General features: G+C 37.5%; 1 protein-coding gene across 1 annotated transcript in view; it reads left to right on the plus strand.

Annotated features, from left to right (window-relative positions):
* Positions 1–14127, plus strand: part of BDP1 (B double prime 1, subunit of RNA polymerase III transcription initiation factor IIIB) — an 87983-nt gene extending 73856 nt beyond the window's left edge. The window contains exons 37-40 of the mRNA XM_060146313.1: positions 4002–4041; positions 5507–5771; positions 7517–7763; positions 11391–14127. Of these exons, the coding sequence (XP_060002296.1) occupies positions 4002–4041; positions 5507–5771; positions 7517–7763; positions 11391–11522 (684 nt within the window). The 3' untranslated portion in view covers positions 11523–14127. The remainder of the gene's footprint in view (positions 1–4001; positions 4042–5506; positions 5772–7516; positions 7764–11390) is intronic.
* Positions 14128–21140: the final 7013 nt, after the last annotated feature.

Here is a 21140-nt window from a genome sequence, read left to right on the forward strand (position 1 = left end):
ATCATAAGTTACTGCACTATAGAACAACACTATGGAAAAATTAGAATCTATATTCTCAAAGGGACAGTTGAAGACCAATAGTCCTTAGATGATAGTAGACAACAGAGGCGGTGTATTCTGCCATATCTGATAGGTTAAAAAGTGGTATCCTGGAATAGTTTTTAATTTCTCTTATTATGAGTAAGGTTGAACATCTTTTCATATGCTTAAGAACCAGTTGTATTTCCTTTGACGTGACTCTATACTCTTTACCCATTTTTCAATTGGGTTTGTTGATCTTTGTCTTGTAGATTTGGAGGAACTCTCTGTTTTGTATGTCTGTGATATGAGTTGCAAATTTTTTTTTCTCAGATTGTTGTCTTTTAATTCTACTTTTTGTGATTTTCTCATACAGACTTTTTTTGCTAAACTTTTTAATGTGAAAGTTTTCAAACATTTAAAAAGGTAGACTGGCACGTATAATGTATCCCTATGTATCAGTCATCCTGTTTCAACATTTTGTCAGCATTCCATGCAGACACTGTTTCATTTTATTTTAAAAGTATATTTAATGACATGGAAAAAAGATCAGAGTACATCATTATATGCAAAACTAGGTCACCAGTTTAAAATAGGCCATTTAAAAAATGATAGATATACATTGGTGTGACTGAATATATAAGAAAAGTATGTATAGTGTCTCTTGGGCCTGTTTGTGGCTTTTATTTTCTAAACTGTTTTCAGCATTTTAACGATAAAAAATTGCTTATAAATAGCCGAAGTTATAATTTTAAATTCTAGAATGTATATACACTGTACTCAGATAGACATGCAAATACTTTTTTTCTGTAATCAGATATATCAGTCTTTTGGGGAATTCCCTGGCATTCCAGTGGTTAGGACTCGGGTGCTCTCACTGCTGGGACCTGGGTTCGATCCCTGGTAGGGGAACTAAGATCTCGCAAGCCGTGCAGCATGGCCAAAAAAGAAAATTTTTTTTTATTAGCCTTTTTTTTAAAATTAATTTATTTTTGGCTGCGTTGGGTCTTCATTGCTGCGCGTGGGCTTTTTCTAGTTGCAGTGAGCGGGGGCTACTCCTCCTTGTGGTGCACGGGCCTCTCATTGCGGTGGCCTCTCCTGCTGCGGAGCACGGGCTCTAGGCACACGGGCTTCAGCAGTTGTGGCACGTGGGCTCAGTAGTTGTGGCACACGGGCTTAGTTGCTCCGCGGCATGTGGGATCTTCCTGGACCAGGGCTCGAACCCGTGTCCCCTGTATTGGCAGGCGGATTCTTAACCACTGCGCCACCAGGGAAGTCCCTATTAGTCTTTTTATGTATAGCTTATGGAGTGTGTTATACATTGAAGGTCTACCTTGAATTTAATATAAATTCTTTTAATTAATATTATTGATTTGTATAGAACTTATTTTGGTTTTAAGAACAGTAGAACCAACTTAATTTTCACTAGATGCCTATTCGTTTGTCCCAGCACCATTTATTGAATAATTCATCTTTTGTCTGCTGATTTAAAATTCTACTTTTGGGGACTTCCCTGGTAGTCCAGTGGTTAAGGCTCAGAGCTTCCACCACAGGGGGCAAGGGTTCAATCCCTGGTCAGGGAACTAAGATCCCGCATGCTGCACGGTGTGGCCAAAAAATAAAATAAAGGTGCATTTTTTTTTTTTTTTTTTTTGCGGTACGTGGGCCTCTCACTGTTGTGGCCTCTCCCGTTGCGGAGCACAAGCTCCGGACGCGCAGGCTCAGCGGCCATGGCTCACGGGCCCAGCCGCTCCACAGCACGTGGGATCTTCCCAGACCGGGGCACGAACCCGCGTCCCCTGCATCGGCAGGCAGAGTCTCAACCACTGCGCCACCAGGGAAGCCCTAAAGGTGTATTTTTTAAAAAATAAAATGAAATTCCACTTTTGTCAGATATTAAATTCCCGTACATATTTGGGCATATTCCTGAACTTTCCTTTCTTCTTCATTGATTTACCTATTTGTTCTGGGGCCAGTATCACACTGTTTTAATTATTGTAGCTTTTAAGTGCTTTACTATCTTAAAAAGGGATAGTCTGGGGGTTTCCCTGGTGGCGCAGTGGTTAAGAATCTGCCTGCCAATGCAGGGGACACGGGTTCGAGCCCTGGTCCAGGAAGATCCCACATGCCGCGGAGCAACTGAGCCTGTGCACCACAACTACTGAGCCTGCGTTCTAGAGCCCGCGAGCCACAACTACTGAAGCCCTCGTGCCTAGAGCCCGTGCTCCGCAAGAAGAGTAGCCCCCACTCTCCACAAATAGAGAAAGCCCGCGCACAGCAACGAAGACCCAACGCATCCAAAAATAAATTAATTAAAAAAAAAAAAAGGGATAGTCTGTCCCTCTCCCCAACCCCCAATACAATTTTCTTCTTTTTCCAAGTTTTTTCTAGTCGCTTACGTTTTTTCTTTTTTCTTGACTGTGTTGGGTCTTCGTTGCTGCGCGCAGACTTTCTCTAGTTGCATTGAGCGGAGGCTACTCTTCATTGTGGTGCACGGGCTTCTCATTACAGTGGCTTCTCTTGTTGCGGAGCACGGGCTCTAGGCGCGCAGGCTTCAGTAACTGTGGCGCGCAGGCTCAGTAGTTGTGGCACATGGGCTTAGTTGCTCAGCAGCATGTGGGATCTTCCTGGACCAGGGCTAGAACCTGTGTCCCCTGCATTGGCAGGCGGATTCTTAACCACTGTGCCACCAGGGAAGTCTGCTTATATGTTTTAAAGTTTATATTAATTTCAGAATTAGCTTATTCAGAGCTTAAAAAAAAAAAAACCCTATTGGTACTTGTGTTAGGATCATACTAAGTTGACAGATGAACATAGAGAAAATTGACATCATAAATGTGATGTTGAATCTTCCTGTCCAGAAACACAGTGTGTCTCTCCAATTGTTTAAGACTTCTTTTGTGTCTGTCTCTCAGGGGTATTTTAAGTTCTTCTTCATATAAATCTGGTACATTTCTTATTGGATTATATCTAAGAATTTTATCTTTTTTGTTGCTATTATCATTGAGTTCTTTTTAATCTAGAGAGCTTTACTGAATTACCCTCATTGTGTGTAGTAATTTTTCAGTTGGTTCTCTTGAGTTTTCTTAGTAAACAGTCATATCATCTGCAAATATAATTTTAATTATTCTCTTCTACTTTTTACACCTTTAATTTCTTTCTTTTCTAATTATATTGGGTAATATAACTTTAAAAAATCAGAAAATAGTCCTGATAGTGGACAACTTTTTCTTATTCCTGACTTTAATGGGAATACTTCCAGTGTTTATGAAGTGGGATGCTGCCTTTCGGATTGCCATAGTTGTATTTTACGGTGTTAAGAAAATGCCTGTCCAATTTTATGGGTTTTTTTTAAGAATGATATTATTGGACACTTTTCCTGCAAATAGAGAGATGATATTATTTTTCTCCTCAAATCTGTTGATTTTTATTAATATGTTTTATAATATTAAATCATCTTTGTATTCCTGAAACAAACTTTTTTTTTTTTTTGGCTGTGCCTCCAAGCTTGGGGGTCTTAGTTCCCTGACCAGGGATTGAACCCGCGCCCTCAACAGTGAAAGCGTGGAGTCCTAACCACTGGACCGCCAGGGAATTCCCAAACAAACTCTATTTGATTGTGATGTTTTAGTCTTTCGATGTGCTGCTAAATTATGCTTGTCATATTTCATTTGATATTTTTGCACTGATTTGAGACTGGTTAGTTGGTATCAATATGATGCTTGATTTATAAAAGGCATTTGGAAGCTTTCCCTCTTCTGCTATGCTGTGGAATAATTTAAATAATAGTTGCAGTGTCTTTTTCATAAATGTTTGGTAGAATTCCCATAAAACATGTCTGACCCTAGCTTTCTGGGAAATACAGGTTTTCTTTACTTAAAAAAGAAAGAAGGAAATAAAATTAAGAAAGAAAGAAGGAAATAAAATTAATTTTATTTGACAAATAGATTTCTAATTTTTTTTTGTAAATTTTCTTAAAACAGGTGTGTTCAAAGGAATTACTAAATGTTTTGGAGAAAACAGGTGAGTAAAATAAATTTTAATGTGGTTGCATTTTGCTAAGTACCCCTGATTATTTTTGATATATCTTGTTTAAATTTGGGATTGAAGCAGTCTTGCTCATTTTTCTCTAAGAATCACGCCTTTATTATTAGAGGTTTTTCTTCCCTTCTGAGATCTTAGATTTGGCACTTTGGTGGCCATGAAAAGCTACTTTCATCCTGTATTTAATAGAAAATCATATAGCTCCAGGATTTCCCGTAAAAGCTCAACAACTACATTTAAGGAATTAGAAAGCTGGGTATTAAGGAGTTTTTATAGGTCCTTAGCGTTATCCTTTTTTGTTTTTAATTAATTTTTATTGGAGTATAGTTGATTTACAATGTTGTGTTAGTTTCTGCTGTACGGCAAAGTGAATCAGTTATATATGTGTATAACTGATACATACGTATATGTATAACTCCACTCTTCTTAAGATTTTATTCCCATATAGGTCATTACAGAGTATTGAGTAGAGCTCCCTGTGCTATGCAGTAGGTTCTTATTAGTTATCTATTTTATATATAGTAGTGTGTATATGTCAATCCCAATCTCCCAATTTATCCCTCTCCCTATTCCCCGCCCTTTCCCCCTTGGTAACCATAAGTTTGTTTTCTATATCTGTGACTCTATTTCTGTTTTGTAAATAGGTTCATTTGCACCATTTTTTTAGATTCCACATATAAACGATATCATGTGATATTTGTCTTTCTTTGTCTGACTTAACTTCACTCAGTATGACAATCTCTAGGTCCATCCATGTTGCTGCAAATGGCGTTTTTCGTTCTTTCTTATGGCTGAGTAATATTTCATTGTATATATGTACCACATCTTCTTTATCCATTCCTCCGTTGATGGATATTGAGGTTGCTTCCGTGTCACGGCTACTGTAAATAGTGCTGCAATGAACATTCGGGTACATGTATCTTTTCGAATTATTGTTTTCTCCAGTTATGTGCCCAGGAGTGGTATTGCTGGATCATATGGTAGCTCTGTTTTTAGTTTTTTTAAGGACCCTCCATACCGTTCTCCATAGTGGCTGTGCCAATTTATATTCCCACCAACAGTGCAGGAGGGTTCCCTTTTCTCCACACCCTCTCCAGCTTTTATTGACTGTAGATTTTGTGATGATGGCCATTCTGACCTTAGCTTTACCCTTAATTAGAAAGTGATCACTTTTTCATTTTGCTAGTTCGAGAAATATTTATGGAGAAAGCTTTTCTAAGTCAAAATATATTGATATGGCTATTTTACATCTGAAGGTAGAAGCTGTTACCATAGCTTTTATCCATTATAATATTCCTAATAGTCCACTAATTTTTAATTTAGCTTACTCTTATTAGGGTAGGTTCATGATAGAATATCATGGGTTTTCTTCTTCAAATATTGCAATTTAATTGGATGTATTAATTTCCATATGTGTGCTTACCATTTATTTTCTTTTTTGAAGGAGAGTCTTACAAGGGACAAGGTATCTTCCCTACCTCAGGAAACACACATACAATTCCAGAACCTCAGAAAGAGCAACTTGAACCAACTTTTCAGAGTATCAGATCTAAACCTCTTGATAAAATAACAGATACACAAGAAAAGAATACATCTCAGTTACCTCAGGATGAGATAGGGGTGTCTGATAAGGAAAAAAGAACTTGTGCTGCTTCTAAGTCTGAACAAATGGATAGCATCACATCGTCTTCAAAAACCCCACTATCCAGGTATCATGAGAAAATCTTTAATAAATGTTTCTCTCTCTCCATTTTTCTCTCTCAGTATATAAATATAACCTATATGGAATAGGTGTAACATGTATAACAACTAAGTCCAGTACTAAGGATGGTGTTTTGTAATCATACCCCTCTGTCAGAAATGTAAAGGGAAGGGGTGTCACCAAAGGAAATACAGTAAGGTCAGACACTTTTGGAGGACATTGCATATGACTAGAGCTTAACTTTAAGTGCTGAAACTTTGATTTTAGATAGAAAATCTTTAGAATTTAGTATTGCACCCTTTCTTTTCCAGATTGTTCATGGTTATTATTTTAATAATTATTTATTCTACCATACAGTAGCTGCCAGTGCAGACGTAGATGGTCTGAGACATAGGGCTAACATCAGAAGTAGCTCTGGAGGTTGTTTTATTGAAGTCCCAAATACTGTGTGCGTTTTTCTCTCTTGTGGCATACCAGAGAGGTAAACCCTGGCTTTCTCCCTATAACACTAAGTGTGGAATTTAAGCCCAAAGCCAGCCTCTCCCACATTATTTCCTCATACTCTAGAAGTGAGTCTTCTGGGTTATGGATAACTATTGGCTTGTTGGCAGCATTCAAATCATTAACGTGGAGTTGGTGAGTTGGAGAGGGAGGACATGTACTAGTCTCCACTAAATGAAAGTGGGGGAAATGACATGTATAACTTGAAAAGGCATATTTAACGAACCTGTGTTTTTGTTATATAAACTACATCTTTTCTGGCGTAGAGATGTGCTGAAAATAGAATGAGGGTAGCATCATGGGGGTTTGGGTTAAAACAGTTGAGAAGCAGTATTCTAGAACAAGGGTCAGCAAATTTTGGGGGCAAAAGATCATGTAGTATATATTTTAGGCTTTGTGGGCCATATATCTCTGTTGCAACTACTCAGCTACTCAACAGATATGTAATCACATCTTTTTACATATATGGTTACATATTACATATGTGGTGTGTATATATATAATATACCACATATGTAATATGTAACCATATATGTAAACAGATGAGCATGCTGTGTTCCAGTAAACTTATTTATAGAATCAGGTGGTGGACTTCACTTGGCCTGTGGATCATAGCTTGCTGACCCCTGCTCTAGAGCCCTTCTACTCAAAGTGTGGTCCTGGCACCAGCAGCAGGGACATCATTTGAGAACTCAGTAGAAATACAGGACTTAGGCCCCACTTCCCCACCAACTCAGTCAGAATCTTCATTTTGATAAGATCCCCACGTGATTTGTGTGCCTTTCAGGCTTGAGAAGTACCGCTCTAGAGTAAGCTTTGACCTTTGTCACAAATATACGTCATGGCAGAGTGATATCAGTACTTAGTATATCAGTATTTAGTAGGTGTGCCACTCCTGTGGTATCATACCTGCCATTTTAGCATTCATGGAAAGAAGTTGGCATTAAGAATGTGTCTTCCTGGGACTTCCCTGGTGGCCCAGTGGTTAAGACTGTGTGCTTCCAACGCAGGGGGCATGGGTTTGATCCCTGGTCGGGGAACTAAGATCCCACATGCTGGGCGGCGTGGCCAAAAAAAAAAAAAAAAAACTTTATACAGATATAGATGTCCTATAGAACTTGGCACATTCCTGCTTTCAGCTTCTTTGCTGCAATATCCTGCCTATGAAAAATTTAGTGAATAAATATATATAAAAAAAAAAGAATGTGTCTTCCTGGATATTGTTGAATATCTTTACATTTGCATTTCTAGACCTGGCAGAAGACCCCTGGGATTTTTGTCTTTAATATGTTCAAAGAATAGTTTGGAGTCTGATGAACCTACTCAGGTTCGTAGCAAGAAACGCCTGAAACCTCTTATACCTGTATCAAGACAGAATCTGAAAAGATCTAATCCGCTCAATACAAGCCAGAAAAAAACTCAAGAGTCCTCTGATCTTCCATCTCCAAGTGTTGTTGTTAATACTCAACCTAAAAATATTGATAGTTCAGCAACTCAGGTATGTGATAACTACTCTTTGTTTGTTTATTTGTATAGAATGGGTTGGATATCAGACTCAACTTGGAAAAACATGGCAATTGTATTTTCATCTGAATATCAGAAATTATTGCAGAGCAACTCCACTCCATCTCCTCCCTATCCTACCCCACTGTACTGGAAGAAGATAAGGTGTTGAATTAGAAAGTTACAGCTAATTTAATATAGAGCCATTGAACTAACCATAAATGGACACTTAATTGCCATTCCTTTACTGCAGAGACCCTTCTGACCTGTGGAAGCAAAACAAAGCAGTGCTTGCATTTTATTTCCTTTGGGACAAATGTCATGACACCTACAAAAATTCAAGGAACAGTAAAATTAGAATTCGTTTGCATGTTTCATTTCTGTGCACTCTGAAGCTGTAATAGCAGGTACTGGGGCAGAAAATTTTGTGAACTTGTATCAAAGACTTTGGAAGAACATTGGGGTGACTTCAGATCTCAACAAGGAAAAGGCTGGTGACCATCTATTGGATAGCATGAGCCTCAAAGGAAGGAGTCCTTTTGTAAAGAACATTTTTAACGTTTTAAAAATATTTTAAATTATTTCCTACAACTATATTCTGAGACCAGGATTTTATGAGTCTTTATTATTATTGCCAAATTACTTTGGAGAATAGTTGTAATTACCAGCAGCGTAACAATGCGGTTTAATCACATTCTTGCCAGTCTGAGATATTACTCTTTAAAATACATTTGTTTTCCTTATTTAATATAATGGTGGTGGGGTGTTGGAAATGTCATTTCATTTTTAAAATTTGCATTTCTTCAGTTATTGGTGAGTTGTGTTCTTTCCCATATATTTACTAGATTTTCTGATTTTTTTTCTTTTTTTCTTTTTTGTTCCCATCTTCTGCTGATTTATAGGTTTGGGGATCTTAGTAGTTTTCTTACCAATTTGTATGAGATCCTTATGTATGTAAATAAGCCACGTACCTTTTAGCTCTTTACTGCAAGTATTTTTTCCAAGTTTATATACTTTTTTAAATTGGGGGGAATTTTTGTTATACATGACTTTTAAATGTTTAGTCAAATCCATTACTTGTTTCTTTGCAATTTGTTAAATTGCTTTTATGATGAAAAGTTTTTCTTCAGAGGTATAAAATTTTAAAACTTTAACTCTGTTCACGGTTATTGACTTTGGTATGTAGTGTGAGGGAAGAATTTAAACTAAATGTTATCCTCAAATTGCTTCTTCAGTTTTTTGAGTAAGCAATATATTCCACATGTCTTAAAATTGATAACCTACAAAAGAGAGTTTATAGGAAAAAGTTTCCCACATCTGTCCCTTAGCTTCCTAGTTCCTCCTTTCCACAGGTATATGGTATTATCAGATTTTGGTTTACTTTTCCAGAGACATTTTAATATACACAAATATAAACATTTTTCTTCTTTTTTACATAAATAATAGTGTATCAGTCTCTGCTTTGCTTTTTTCACCTAATAGTATGTCTTGGAGACCTTGCAAAACAGTAGATAAAGGGCTTCCTCCTCTCTCTTGCTCTCTTTAAAAAATTTAAATTATTAACTTCTTATTTTGAGATAACTGTAGATTCACATGCAGTTTTAAACAGCTATACAGAGAGATCCCATCTACCCTTTACCCAGTTTTCCCCAGTGGTAACATCTTACAAAACTCTCCTATAATATCACAACCACTATATTGCATTGCTGCAGTCAACATACGGAACACTTCCATCACCACAGAGATCCTTTGTGTTGCCCTTTTATAGACACACCTACTTCCCTCCCGCTCCCCACTCTCTCTCTATCTGCTGGCAAGCTGGTTGCCATTAAATTCGTCATTGCAAGAATGTTATATGAATGGAATCATATGTTTGGGATTGGCGTCTTTTCACTCAACGGTAGTTCCCTAGACAGTCATCCAGATGATTTTATGTATCAAATAGTTTGTTTCTTTTTATTTCTGAATAGTATTCCATAGTATGGATGTACCAGTTTTGTTAATTCATTTACCCACCAAAGGACATCTAGTGCTTGCTTTTATGAATAAAGCTGTGAACTTTTGTATACAGCATTTTGCGTGGACATAAATTTTCCTATTTTCAGGACTAAGTGCCCTCATTATTTTTAATGACCACATAATATTCCATTGTTTGGATGTACCATAGAGTGATACTGGCCTCCCACTGGTAGGCATTTAGGTTATTCCTACTTACTACAAATAATGTGGTAACAGCTAACTTATAAATGGACGATTTTTCACATTTATAGGTTAAATTCCTGGAAATAGAATTGCTGTTCTAAAGGAATGATTATTCTTTTGCCAGATACTGCCTGATTGTCCTGCATAGGGATTATATAAGTTTCTGTTCTTATCAGCAGTACATGAGAGGGCCTTTTTCCTTACATTAGCGTATTATCAATGTTCATTTTTGACATTCTTCATAGACTTAATGAACACATATGTCTGTGATACAGGTTGTAAATTTTTTTCCCTCTGTGGCATTTATCTTTTGATTTTGTGTATGGTGGTTTGTGCCATGCAGACATTTTTTATTTTTACGTATGTGAATTTATCAATCTTTTATGGCTTCTGGCTTTCATGTCATTGCTTCACACTCTCTCTCCCCAACTCCAGGATTATAAAAACATTTTCCCATGGTATTTTATAGTAGATTTTTAAAAAATGTTTTTACATTTAAGTTTATTGATTCATCTAGAATTTATTATATATTGGTGAAGTATAGGTCTGACTTTTCCTTTATGTGAGATAGTTATACAGTTGTCCAACATAATTTATTGGATCATCCAACTTTTCTCAAATTGTTTTGGAAATATCACTTTTATCAGATACTAAATTTCCATCCATATGTGTTAGGGATATTTCTAGTCTTCTATTTCATTGATACGTATGTCTGTTCCTTTGCCAATACCATGCTGTCTTCATTTTTTCTAGATTTATAAGTATGCTGATTTTTTTTTTTTTTTGCGGTACGTGGGCCTCTCACTGTTGTGGCCTCTCCCGTTGCGGAGCACAGGCTCCGGACGCGCAGGCTCAGCGGCCATGGCTCACGGGCCCAGCCGCTCCGCGGCATGTGGGATCTTCCCAGACTGGGGCATGAACCAGCGTCCCCTGCATCAGCAGGTGGACTCTCAACCACTGCTCCACCGAGGAAGCCCAGTATGCTAATTTTTGATAGGATTGCTTTAATTTCTGTTATTTCCTTACGTACTGTTCTGTTTCATGTGTCCTTCTATTCTGGTCATTAAAATGTTTTCATTATCGATTTAATAATGTTATGTTTTTCAGTATTTTTTTTTTTTCACAGAAATTAGGGTGAAGTAATCATGTGTACACTACAGTCAACCTAATCATGTTTTGTGTTGTATATTTGTTGATTTTAATTTTATTATAACGAATGCTACAAAGGTTATCTCTTACTATGTTTAGGATTATTTCCTTAATATAACAGCATAGAAATGAAATTATTGGGTCAGTGAGTATAAACATTTAAAACTCTTAATATTTATTGCTATATTGCTTTTCAAACAGATATCGATTTAGAATACCACTATCAATATATAAATGTTATACTGCATACTTATTTTTATTATCTTTTTAGGTTTCTTGTAATCATCCCTTACCGAAAGGAGAATGTAAAGATGTCCAAAACCGGCTACCGGAAGAGGAGCCAATGACAGTCTCTGAATATTTCTTTAGTGATATCTTTATTGAAGTGGATGAAACAGAATAAAAGTCTTCTCTTTTTTTCTTTTATTTTTTCTAAGGCTAGGATTTCCACAGTCAGTTATATCAACAAAGCAGTATCTAGCAAAAAGCCTCACTGGCAATTTTTCTTTAGGTTGATTTTGAATATTTAATAGGCTTGATTTGAAGCTTTTGTAATCAGTGAAAAACATTGCTGAGGTTCCTTTCCTTCTGATTGATTCAGCATTTTGGAAATACCAAGCAATTAAGACTGCTTTCTCAGACAGAAGTAACAGCTCTTGTTTACATTTTGACTCTTCCTGTGTTGAATACACATGGACATCTTGGAATGTTGTGGATAAATGTCTCTGTATAAATCACAGTGCCGACGTATTTGGAGATGGATTGTAGTTAACATTTAGCAAACCTTTTGTGAAGGTTTTTTTCTGTTTGTTTAGTGTTTTTTGGTTTTGTTTTTTGTTTTTTTGGATGGTGAAGGCCTTTTCAGTTGCCTCTAAGTGTGTGAAAGGAAATTGTGAAACTCCACTTTAGTATGGTAAATGTTAAAAACTTTTCTATTATCAGCTATTTGACTGAAAAATGTGTTATTTTTCTAATTCATGTTGATGTAACATTAGTCCTAATTGAAGAACTAGTATTTAAACGTACTATTTATAAAGATAAAACATCAAAAAGCTTATTTATTTTTAAATTTTTTATTTAAAAGAATATTCAGTTTTAATTATTTTTACCCCTGAGATTATGGGTAAAGAAAGCATTAACAAATTTATGTTTGTCTCCTTCCCCTCTTTAATTTTAAAGGTATTTAAAGTGATAAAACTAAATTGTTTGGATAGTATATACTTTTTGAATACATTTTTTTCTCATAGTTTAGTATATTGACTTTGTACTGTGAATTTTTTGTTTTTCTTATTTCTTGGATAATCTCAGGATTTGTATGGGAAAAAAATCCTTAAATTTATTTATGAGGCAAATTTCCATACAAAACTCCATCTCCATTACACACACATATGCTCACATACACACATTCCTTTTTTAAAAAACAATTTCTTGGTAGTTTTTTTTTCCCCCCATTAAATTCTCCATGAGGAACTAAGTACTTAGACCTTTATGCACAGAACATAATTGTGATGTTAAAAACAGAAAATACGATAATAAGACTTTATTAAGTCAGTGATTATTATCAATATGAATTTAAGGGTTGGTTTTAATTTTGAGATTTTGTGATTTACATAGGTAATTCTGTTACCCACCCAAGCAAATCTTTGGTGGTTCAAATTAAACTTCTGAAAGAACAGATTTACTCTTTTATTTGAAAAGCCTTCTGGGTTGATTAGATCAGGAGTCAGAAACATTTTCTGGAAAATATTTTCGAGTTTGTGGGCCAGATGCCCTCTGTGGTAACTACTTAACTCTGCCACTTCAGCATGAAAACAGCTACAGGCAATACTTAAATGATGGACATGGATGGGTTGGGTTTTTAGTTTGACCCATACATTAGACAGTAGTTTTCTTACCTTAAGGTGCCCATGTCATTACCTATGAGATATTTGTCACTGGAGTTGTGAGTTGTGCCTAACACTTAAACCCTTGATTGCATTATGAAATCAGTATTTCAGTTGGGAAGATATTTTAATGTCTAATTCTGTTTGTAATTTGAAAAAAATGGTGGCCAGTTTTCAAGTTCATTAGTAAAATTGGATTTGGCTTGGCGAGTATAACAGTAATCCTAATTTATGAAAACAATTGATATTAGGGCATTTCTTATTCATTGCCTTATAGTGAAATTTGCAGTTTAAACTTTTTTGTCATAAAGGAGGATCTATAAGGAAATTCTCTATAGATATGCATTTATTTATTTCATGGGGTTAATGTCACAGAAATCATAGTAGCAAATCACATAGCTATTTTAATGCCCTGTTTTTATAAATTTTAAAAATCTCATATTCTGAAAAGGCTTCTTTCATTTAGTTCATGTTAGTTTGGGTGTTTGGTTGTCATAGCTAAACTATTATTTTATCCCTTGTTTAATATTACTTTTTAACTTTGTTAACATCTATCTCTTGTTCATCTACAATGAGCTAATTTTATGGAAGATGTAACTTCTTACTGTATGAAGGATAATTTTGTCTTTGGGCATTCATTGTGTTAGAGAATCAAGTCAGACAACTAAATTATCCTACTATTATGTCCTTAAAACTACTCTTGGAAAAAGAAACTTAATCAGTGTATTTACCTTACAAGGTGGAAAGACTTGTTCACACCTGGGTTTAATCTGACTCATGTAAAGATGATGTTGTGAAGAATTTGTATGTTATAAATCTTAAAAGAGATATGATTAAAGGTCTTTATTTTTTTCTTGACTTTTCCTCCTGAACACTTACGTCTTAGCAAGTGATCAACATGATGGCTTCAAAGCCTAATTGTTGGTAAATGATTGAGGCACATAAAAATATGAATATCCACTGTTTATCACCATGTTTTTTGAAATAGAAGTGACCATGTATACTATCTTGCTTGAAGAAGTCTTTGACAAAAAGCAATATCTGTCATTGTAAATTTTCTTGTTCTAAAGAAAGCAGTTATATTCTATAGATGTAAATTATGTAAATAAAAGTTATTTTATATTATTTCTGTTGTGTCCTTTTTTTTCAAATTGACTTAATAAAGATATTAATGTGTTAGTGAGCAAAAAATAGTTTTTTAAGTACAGCTTACCCTTCCTTCCTTCCCTCCTTCCATGAGAGTATAGTATATTTGGGAGAATTAATTTTTTTCTTACGTGCATGCTCTGAAGGATATTACTTTGATTTTGCAAGAATAAAAATAGACTTTCCCCCACATTTGGGACATAAGAAGAGTCGCTTACTTTTTTGTTTATTTGCTCCTTATGCAATGAATTTTTGGCTAAAAGAACTCAATCTCTTTTACTCTTTTTTTTCTTCCCACTTTTTTTTCTCTGTAGAGAAAGACAAATGGGAAACTTTAGTTATGGATATACTATAAACCTGGACTTTTTATATGGTCAGTTGACCTTTTATTATGGTATATAAGGATTTTACTTTCTTACAATTCTCCTCCTCACTCTTTTCCTGCTTTCTCCCAATGTTAATCACAATTTGGGGTTAATCCATATTCAGTATTTGTACTGTTTTAATTGTAATTTTTCACTGCTGTACCACCTAATGAACTAAGATGACATTTCCTTTCTGGTACAACTTTTTGTTTTTCTTGGAATTAAGAAGTGTTTCACTTTTTCATTTGCTTTGGGTTTGTTTTTGAACCTGTGGCTTAACTTTCAACATCCTCTGGCAAGTCTGTTTATACTTAGTTATAAATGCTCTGTTTATACTTTTCACATGGTCAAGCTGTCAGATAAACTGTTTCCTTCTTTTTTCCTGGAAAACTTTATGGAGCTCTTCCTTCCTGCTTTAATCTGGACTGAGGCTTCACAGGTCTCCATGTGCAGTGCAGCTGCCATGCTGGGACTTCTCTGAATTCCCTACCCATCTTTTCTGGTTTGGATTCCCTATTCTGGAGCCAGTGTCATTGTCTTTCTTGAGGAGAAGCACATCTTCCACTGTTTACTGCAAAAGGTGCATGGATGATAACATAACTTGAGACTTTACATGTCTGAGAGTTCTTTATTCTACTCTCTCACTTAGTTGGGCTCTGAATAGAATTCTTGAATAATTTGAAAATAATTTCCACTTCATTTCAAAGTCATGCTCTGGTTATATTCTGGTTTTCAGTGTTTAAAAATCTTTTGCCATTCTGATTCTCTATCCTTCGAATGTGGCCTATTTACATATTCTTTGACCCTGGTCTTCTGCTCAGTAATGTGCACCCACCCTTTCCTGCCCCTACATTCATGCTGCTGGGCATGTCATGGGCGTTTTTAAATATGGAAACTCATTTCCTTCCCTTCTGGGAAATGTCCTTGCATTATTCCTTTGATAATTTCTCTCTTTCACTTTCACTGTTCTTATATCTGGAATTCCTATTAATCAGATTTTTAAATCTCCTTTACTTGTTCCCTAAGTTATCTTTTCTCTGCTATTTTCCATTTCTCCACCCCCTTCTCTCTCTCCTCATTTTTTTGTTTGCCCCTTTTTTTGCGGGGGGGAGATTTTCTCAATTTTTACTTCTATTGGAGAAAAATCAAGTGTCAATTCCTTTTTAGAAGTAACAGTTAGTCAAAAGCCGTAGAGAGAAGGCTAAGAATCTTTTTTTTTTTTTTTTTGCGGTACGCGGGCCTCTCACTGTTGTGGCCTCTCCCGTTGCGGAGCACAGGCTCCGGACGCGCAGGCTCAGCGGCCATGGCTCACGGGCCCAGCCGCTCCGCGGCATGTGGGATCTTCCCGGACCGGGGCACGAACCCGTGTCCCCTGCATCGGCAGGCGGACTCCCAGCCACTGCACCACCAGGGAAGCCCAGGCTAAGAATCTTGATGCTTCTGATTAACAAATGTGCAGAATCAAAGTCACAGAATGTGAATCATCCTTTGACTTAGTTCATAATTTTAAATCAACACAGTTTTCTGCAATGAACGTTTTTAAGGCATAATTTACATTTAATAAAGTACACAGATCTTAAGCTTTCAGTTTGATTACTGACAATGTATACACCTGTGTACCACCCCACAAGACAAATAGACATTTCCATCATCCCAGAAAGTTCCTTTAAGCCCTTTCCCCACTGCCACCCACAGATTAGTTTTGCCTGATCTTGAGCTTTATATATATATGCAGTATATGAACTTTATATTATGTATACTTTTGTATCTATTTACTTTTGCTTAACACATTTTTGGGATTCATCCATTTTCGTAGCGTATCAGTAGTTCCTTGTTGCTAAGCTGTATTCCATTTTATCCATATACTACATATGAATATACCATAATTGCTATCTATTTTCCTACTGATTGTTTCCGAATTTTGGCTCTTTTGAATAAAGATACTATAAATATTGTTGTACAAATCTTTTTGTAGACATGTTCTTATTTCTCTTGTGTAAATGCCTAGGAGAGGCACATCTTTTAGATTTATTTTTTAAGTACTTGATGTTCTCTGATGCCTTTATAAATGGTGTTTTTTAAATGCTTATTTTCATTTGTATGTTTATTGATGGAACATAGAAAAACAGTTGATTTTTGTATTGCAGTTAAGATTTTAACAAATGGGGAATGCCCTGGCAGTCTAGTGGTTAGGACTCCACACGCTTTCACTGCCGAGGTCGTGCGGCATGGCCAAAAAAAAAAAAAAAATTAACAAATGTACTTTCTTCTTCTTCTTCTTCTTCTTCTTCTCCTTCTCCTTCCCCTTCCCCTTCCCCTTCCCCTTCCCCTTCCCCTTCCCCTTCCCCTTCCCCTTCCCCTTCCCCTTCCCCTTCCCCTTCCCCTTCCCCTTCCCCTTCCCCTTCCCCTTCCCCTTCCCCTTCCCCTTCCCCTTCCCCTTCCCCTTCCCCTTCTCCTTCTTCTTCTTCTTCCTTTTTTTTTTGCGGTACGCGGGCCTCTCACTGTTGTGGCCTCTCCCGTTGCGGAGCACAGGCTCTGGATGCGCAGGCTCAGCAGCCCTGGCTCACGGGCGCAGCCGCCCCGCGGCATGTGGGATCCTCCCGGACCAGGGCACGAACCCGTGTCCCCTGCATCAGCAGGCGGACTCTCAACCACTGTGCCACCAGGGAAGCCCTATACTTTCTTTTTTTTAAATTAATTTATTTTTGGCTGCGTTGGGTCTTCGTTGCTGCACGTGGCTTTCTGTAGTTGCAGCGAGCGGGGGCTACTCTTTGTTGCGGTGTGCGTGCTTCTCATTGTGGTGGCTTCTCTTATTGTGCAGCACAGGCTTCAGTAGTTGTGGCTCACGGGCTCTAGAGCGCAGCCTCAGTAGTTGCGGCCCGCGGGCTTGGTTGCTCCGCGGCACGTGCTATCTTCCCGTACCAGGGCTCAAACCCACGTACCCTGCATTGGCAGGAGGATTCTTAACCACTGTGCCACCAGGGAAGTCCGCAAATGTACTTTCTCTAGCATCCTCTCACAGCCTGGCCCTTGGAGCTATTAAAGCAAGATTTTTTTTTAAAGTATTATAGGAATGCTCTTTGTTCTTAGCAAACAGACTTATAAACTGAATTATGATGATAAGATAAACAGGATAAATATAAACAAGTAAAAATTTAAGTAACTATAACATTAAATAAGTATAAAATGTAATGCCAATGGGAAATATTTGCTAACCTCTCATTTATTTAATAAATTTAAAGGCTAGTAGAGTATCTTATCTCCTTAGAACATCTGTTTTCCCATCCTTTTAATAATTTCTCCCTAGGGAATTCCCTGGCAGTCCAGTGGTTAGGACTCCCTGCTTCCACTGCAAGGGGCACACGTTCAGTCCTTGGTTAGGAAACTAAGATTCTGCATCCCGCGTGGCACAGCCAAAAAAAGAAAAAACTTTCTCATTAAATGGCTAATTAAACTCTGTAACCTCTAGCTTTTGTTACATTTTCTAGACAAGGAATTCTTATTTATTTATTTATTTATTTGGCTGTGTTGGGCCTTAGTTGCAGCACACGTGATTTTTGTTGCGGCACATGGGGTTCTTCGTTGCAGCATGTGGGCTCTAGAGCGCATGGTCTCCGTAGTTGTGGCACACAAGCTTCTTAGTTGTGGCACACGAGCTTAGTTGCCCCGTGGCATGTGGGATCTTAGTTCCCCAACCAGGGATCGAACCTGCGTCCCCTGCATTGGAAGGCTCTTTCTTAACCACTACCACCAGGGAAGTCCCCCAGCCAAGGAATTCTTGATTTTATATTTTTTTCAAAAGCTTTTTAAAATTTTTTCATAATCCTGGTCTTTGATGGATGCAATAAATTTTCATTTCTCCAAGGATGTTATAGTTTCTTCTGTTCCTTGCCCTGATGGTTTCTTTTTTGCTTGTTTGTTTTTGTTTTCTTGGTGGTAGTGGGTGTCTTTTTCTTTTCCTTTTAAACATTTCTTTCTTTCTGTTTTTTTTTTTTTTTTCGTATTGAAAGCTTTCTTCAGAGTCCAGAGTGTTAACCATTATGGAACTGCAACAGAAAGCTTTCTTCAAATGCCCATTGATCCTTGGCTATCCATGCATATGTTAGAGAAAGTCTAAAAAAGCTGATTAGGAGCTTTTTACAAGCTTATTGGAGGGTAGGTAGGATATGTCAGTTTGTAGGTTACACTGTAGGTCAATTTTCTTCTTTTTTGTTTTTTTTCTTTTCTTTTTTTTTTTTTTTTGCGGTACGCGGGCCTCTCACCGTTGTGGCCTCTCCCGTTGCGGAGCACAGGCTCCGGACGCGCAGGCCCAGCAGCCATGGCTCATGGGCCCAGCCGCTCCGCGGCATGTGGGATCTTCCCACATCGGGGTATGAACCCGTGTCCCCTGCATCTGCAGGCGGACTCTCAACCACTGCGCCACCAGGGAAGCCCCAATTTTCTTCTTTAAATGTTGCTTTTTTTTTTTTTAATTGGCTGCACTGGGTCTTAGTTGCAGCATGCAGTATCTATTTCCCTGACCTGGGATCGAACCTGGGCCCCCTGCATTGGGAGCAGGGAGTCTTAACCACTGGACCCCCAGGGAAATCCCTGTAGATCAATCTTCCAGGGAGTTTTTTCACTGGAGAACCTCAAATGTCACTTTGTAGATCTTTTCTGTAAAATGGTAAGGTTTCTCTAGACTCCCTTCTATATAAATCTGGTAGCCAGCATTTTGGAACTGGGTGGGAAAAGAGACTTGAGGGGAGGGGGTCTCTTGATTTGGCCTTCAGACTGTCACTTAATCTCTCTGGTCTCAATTTGGCACTTCACCAGTGCCTAGTGTCCCTAAATTTGGAACATTTCAGATTCAGTTTCTCCAGGGAATATATATCTCCTGGACAGACTGGGGGGTGGAAACCTGGGGTTTTAACTACTTCTTCTGCAAATTTTCAAGTAGTTCCACCATTTCTTGGTCTCTACCACCTTTCTCCACTTCTATGCACATATTTCTCTGTACCTGGTACCACCAATTCCTGGTACCACCAATTCTGAGAGGCAAATTGACTTGTTACTTGTTTGTATTTTCCACTGCAAGCACTTAGATTTCAACTTCCTTTATTTTGCCAAATTTATTATTCCAATTTTTGCCTATTGTCTTTATATATCCCCTAGTTTAATTGAAGGTGGGATAGGAATTATTTTTTGTGTTCCTTTGTTGCTCTGGGATCATTTCTGAGAGAAGGAGGTAAAAAATACCTTTATTTTCATGATAAAAGTTGAATTATTGTATTCCCTTAAAAATGAAAATTAATAAAGAAAAATGTAAAAAGTAAATCTGAATACTACGGACAACTGAACACCAACAAATTGGATTATCTAGATGAAATGGACAAATTCTTAGAAACAAAACCTACCAAGACTACATCACAAAGAAATAGATAACCTGAATAGACCTATAACTAGTAAGAAGACTAAACAGTAATCAAAAAATCTCCCCACAAAGAAAAGCACTGAATATGACGGCTTCACTGGTGAATTCTACCAAACATTTGAAGAAGAACAAATACCAATCTTTCTCAAACTTTTCCAAAAACTTGGAGAGGAGGGAACACTCCCTAACTCATTCTATAAAGCCAGCATTATCCTGACGTGAAAGCAGGACAAAGACGCTACAAAAAAACAAAACAAAACAAAAAAAACCCCAAAAAACTATAGACCAATATCCCTTATGAACACTGATACAAATATCCTTAATAAAATACTGGCAACTGAATTCAGCGGCGTACTAAAAAGATTATATATCATGACCAAGTGAGGTTTATTCCTGAAATGCAAGGATGGTACAACATAGAAAAAAATGATCAATGTAGTTCACAACATTAACAGAATGAAGGAACAAACTTCACATGATCATCTCAATTGATGCAGAAAAAGTAGATGACAAAATTCAAACTTTTTCATGATAAAAATATTCAACAAACTAGGAATAGAAGGAAACCTCCTTAACATCATAAAAGCCACATGTGAGGGACTTCCCTGGTGGCGCAGTGGTTAAGAATCCCCCTGCCAACGCAGGGGACATGGGTTCGAGCCCTGGTCCAGGAAGATCCCACAGGCCGCGGAGCAACTAAGCCTGTATGCCACAACTAGTGAGCCTGTGCTCTAGAGCCCGCAAGCCACAACTACTGAAACCAGCTCTCCGCAACTACTGAAGCCTGCGCGCCTGGAGCCCGTGCTCCGCAACGAGAAACCACCACAATGAGAAGCCTGTGCACCGCAACGAAGAGTAGCCCCCGCTCACCACAACTAGAGAAAGCCCGCGCGCAGCAATGAAGACCCAATGCAGCCAAAAAAAAAAAGTCACATGTGAAAAACTCACAGCAAACATTACACTCAATGGTGAAAGGCTGAAAAGTGTTCCTCTAAGACCAGGAAAAAGGCAAGGATGTTCACTTTCACCACTTCAATTCAACATAGTACTAGAAGTTTTAGCTGGAGCAATTAGGTAAGAATGAGAAATAAAAGACATTTAAATTGGAAAGGAAAAAGTAAAATTATCTCTATTCACAGATGGCTTTTACAAAGCCCTAAAGATTACACACACACACACACACACACACACACACACACACAAAACCTGTTAGA

The sequence above is a fragment of the Lagenorhynchus albirostris genome, chromosome 3 (assembly GCF_949774975.1).
Source record: "Lagenorhynchus albirostris chromosome 3, mLagAlb1.1, whole genome shotgun sequence".
Lineage (NCBI taxonomy): Eukaryota > Metazoa > Chordata > Mammalia > Artiodactyla > Delphinidae > Lagenorhynchus > Lagenorhynchus albirostris.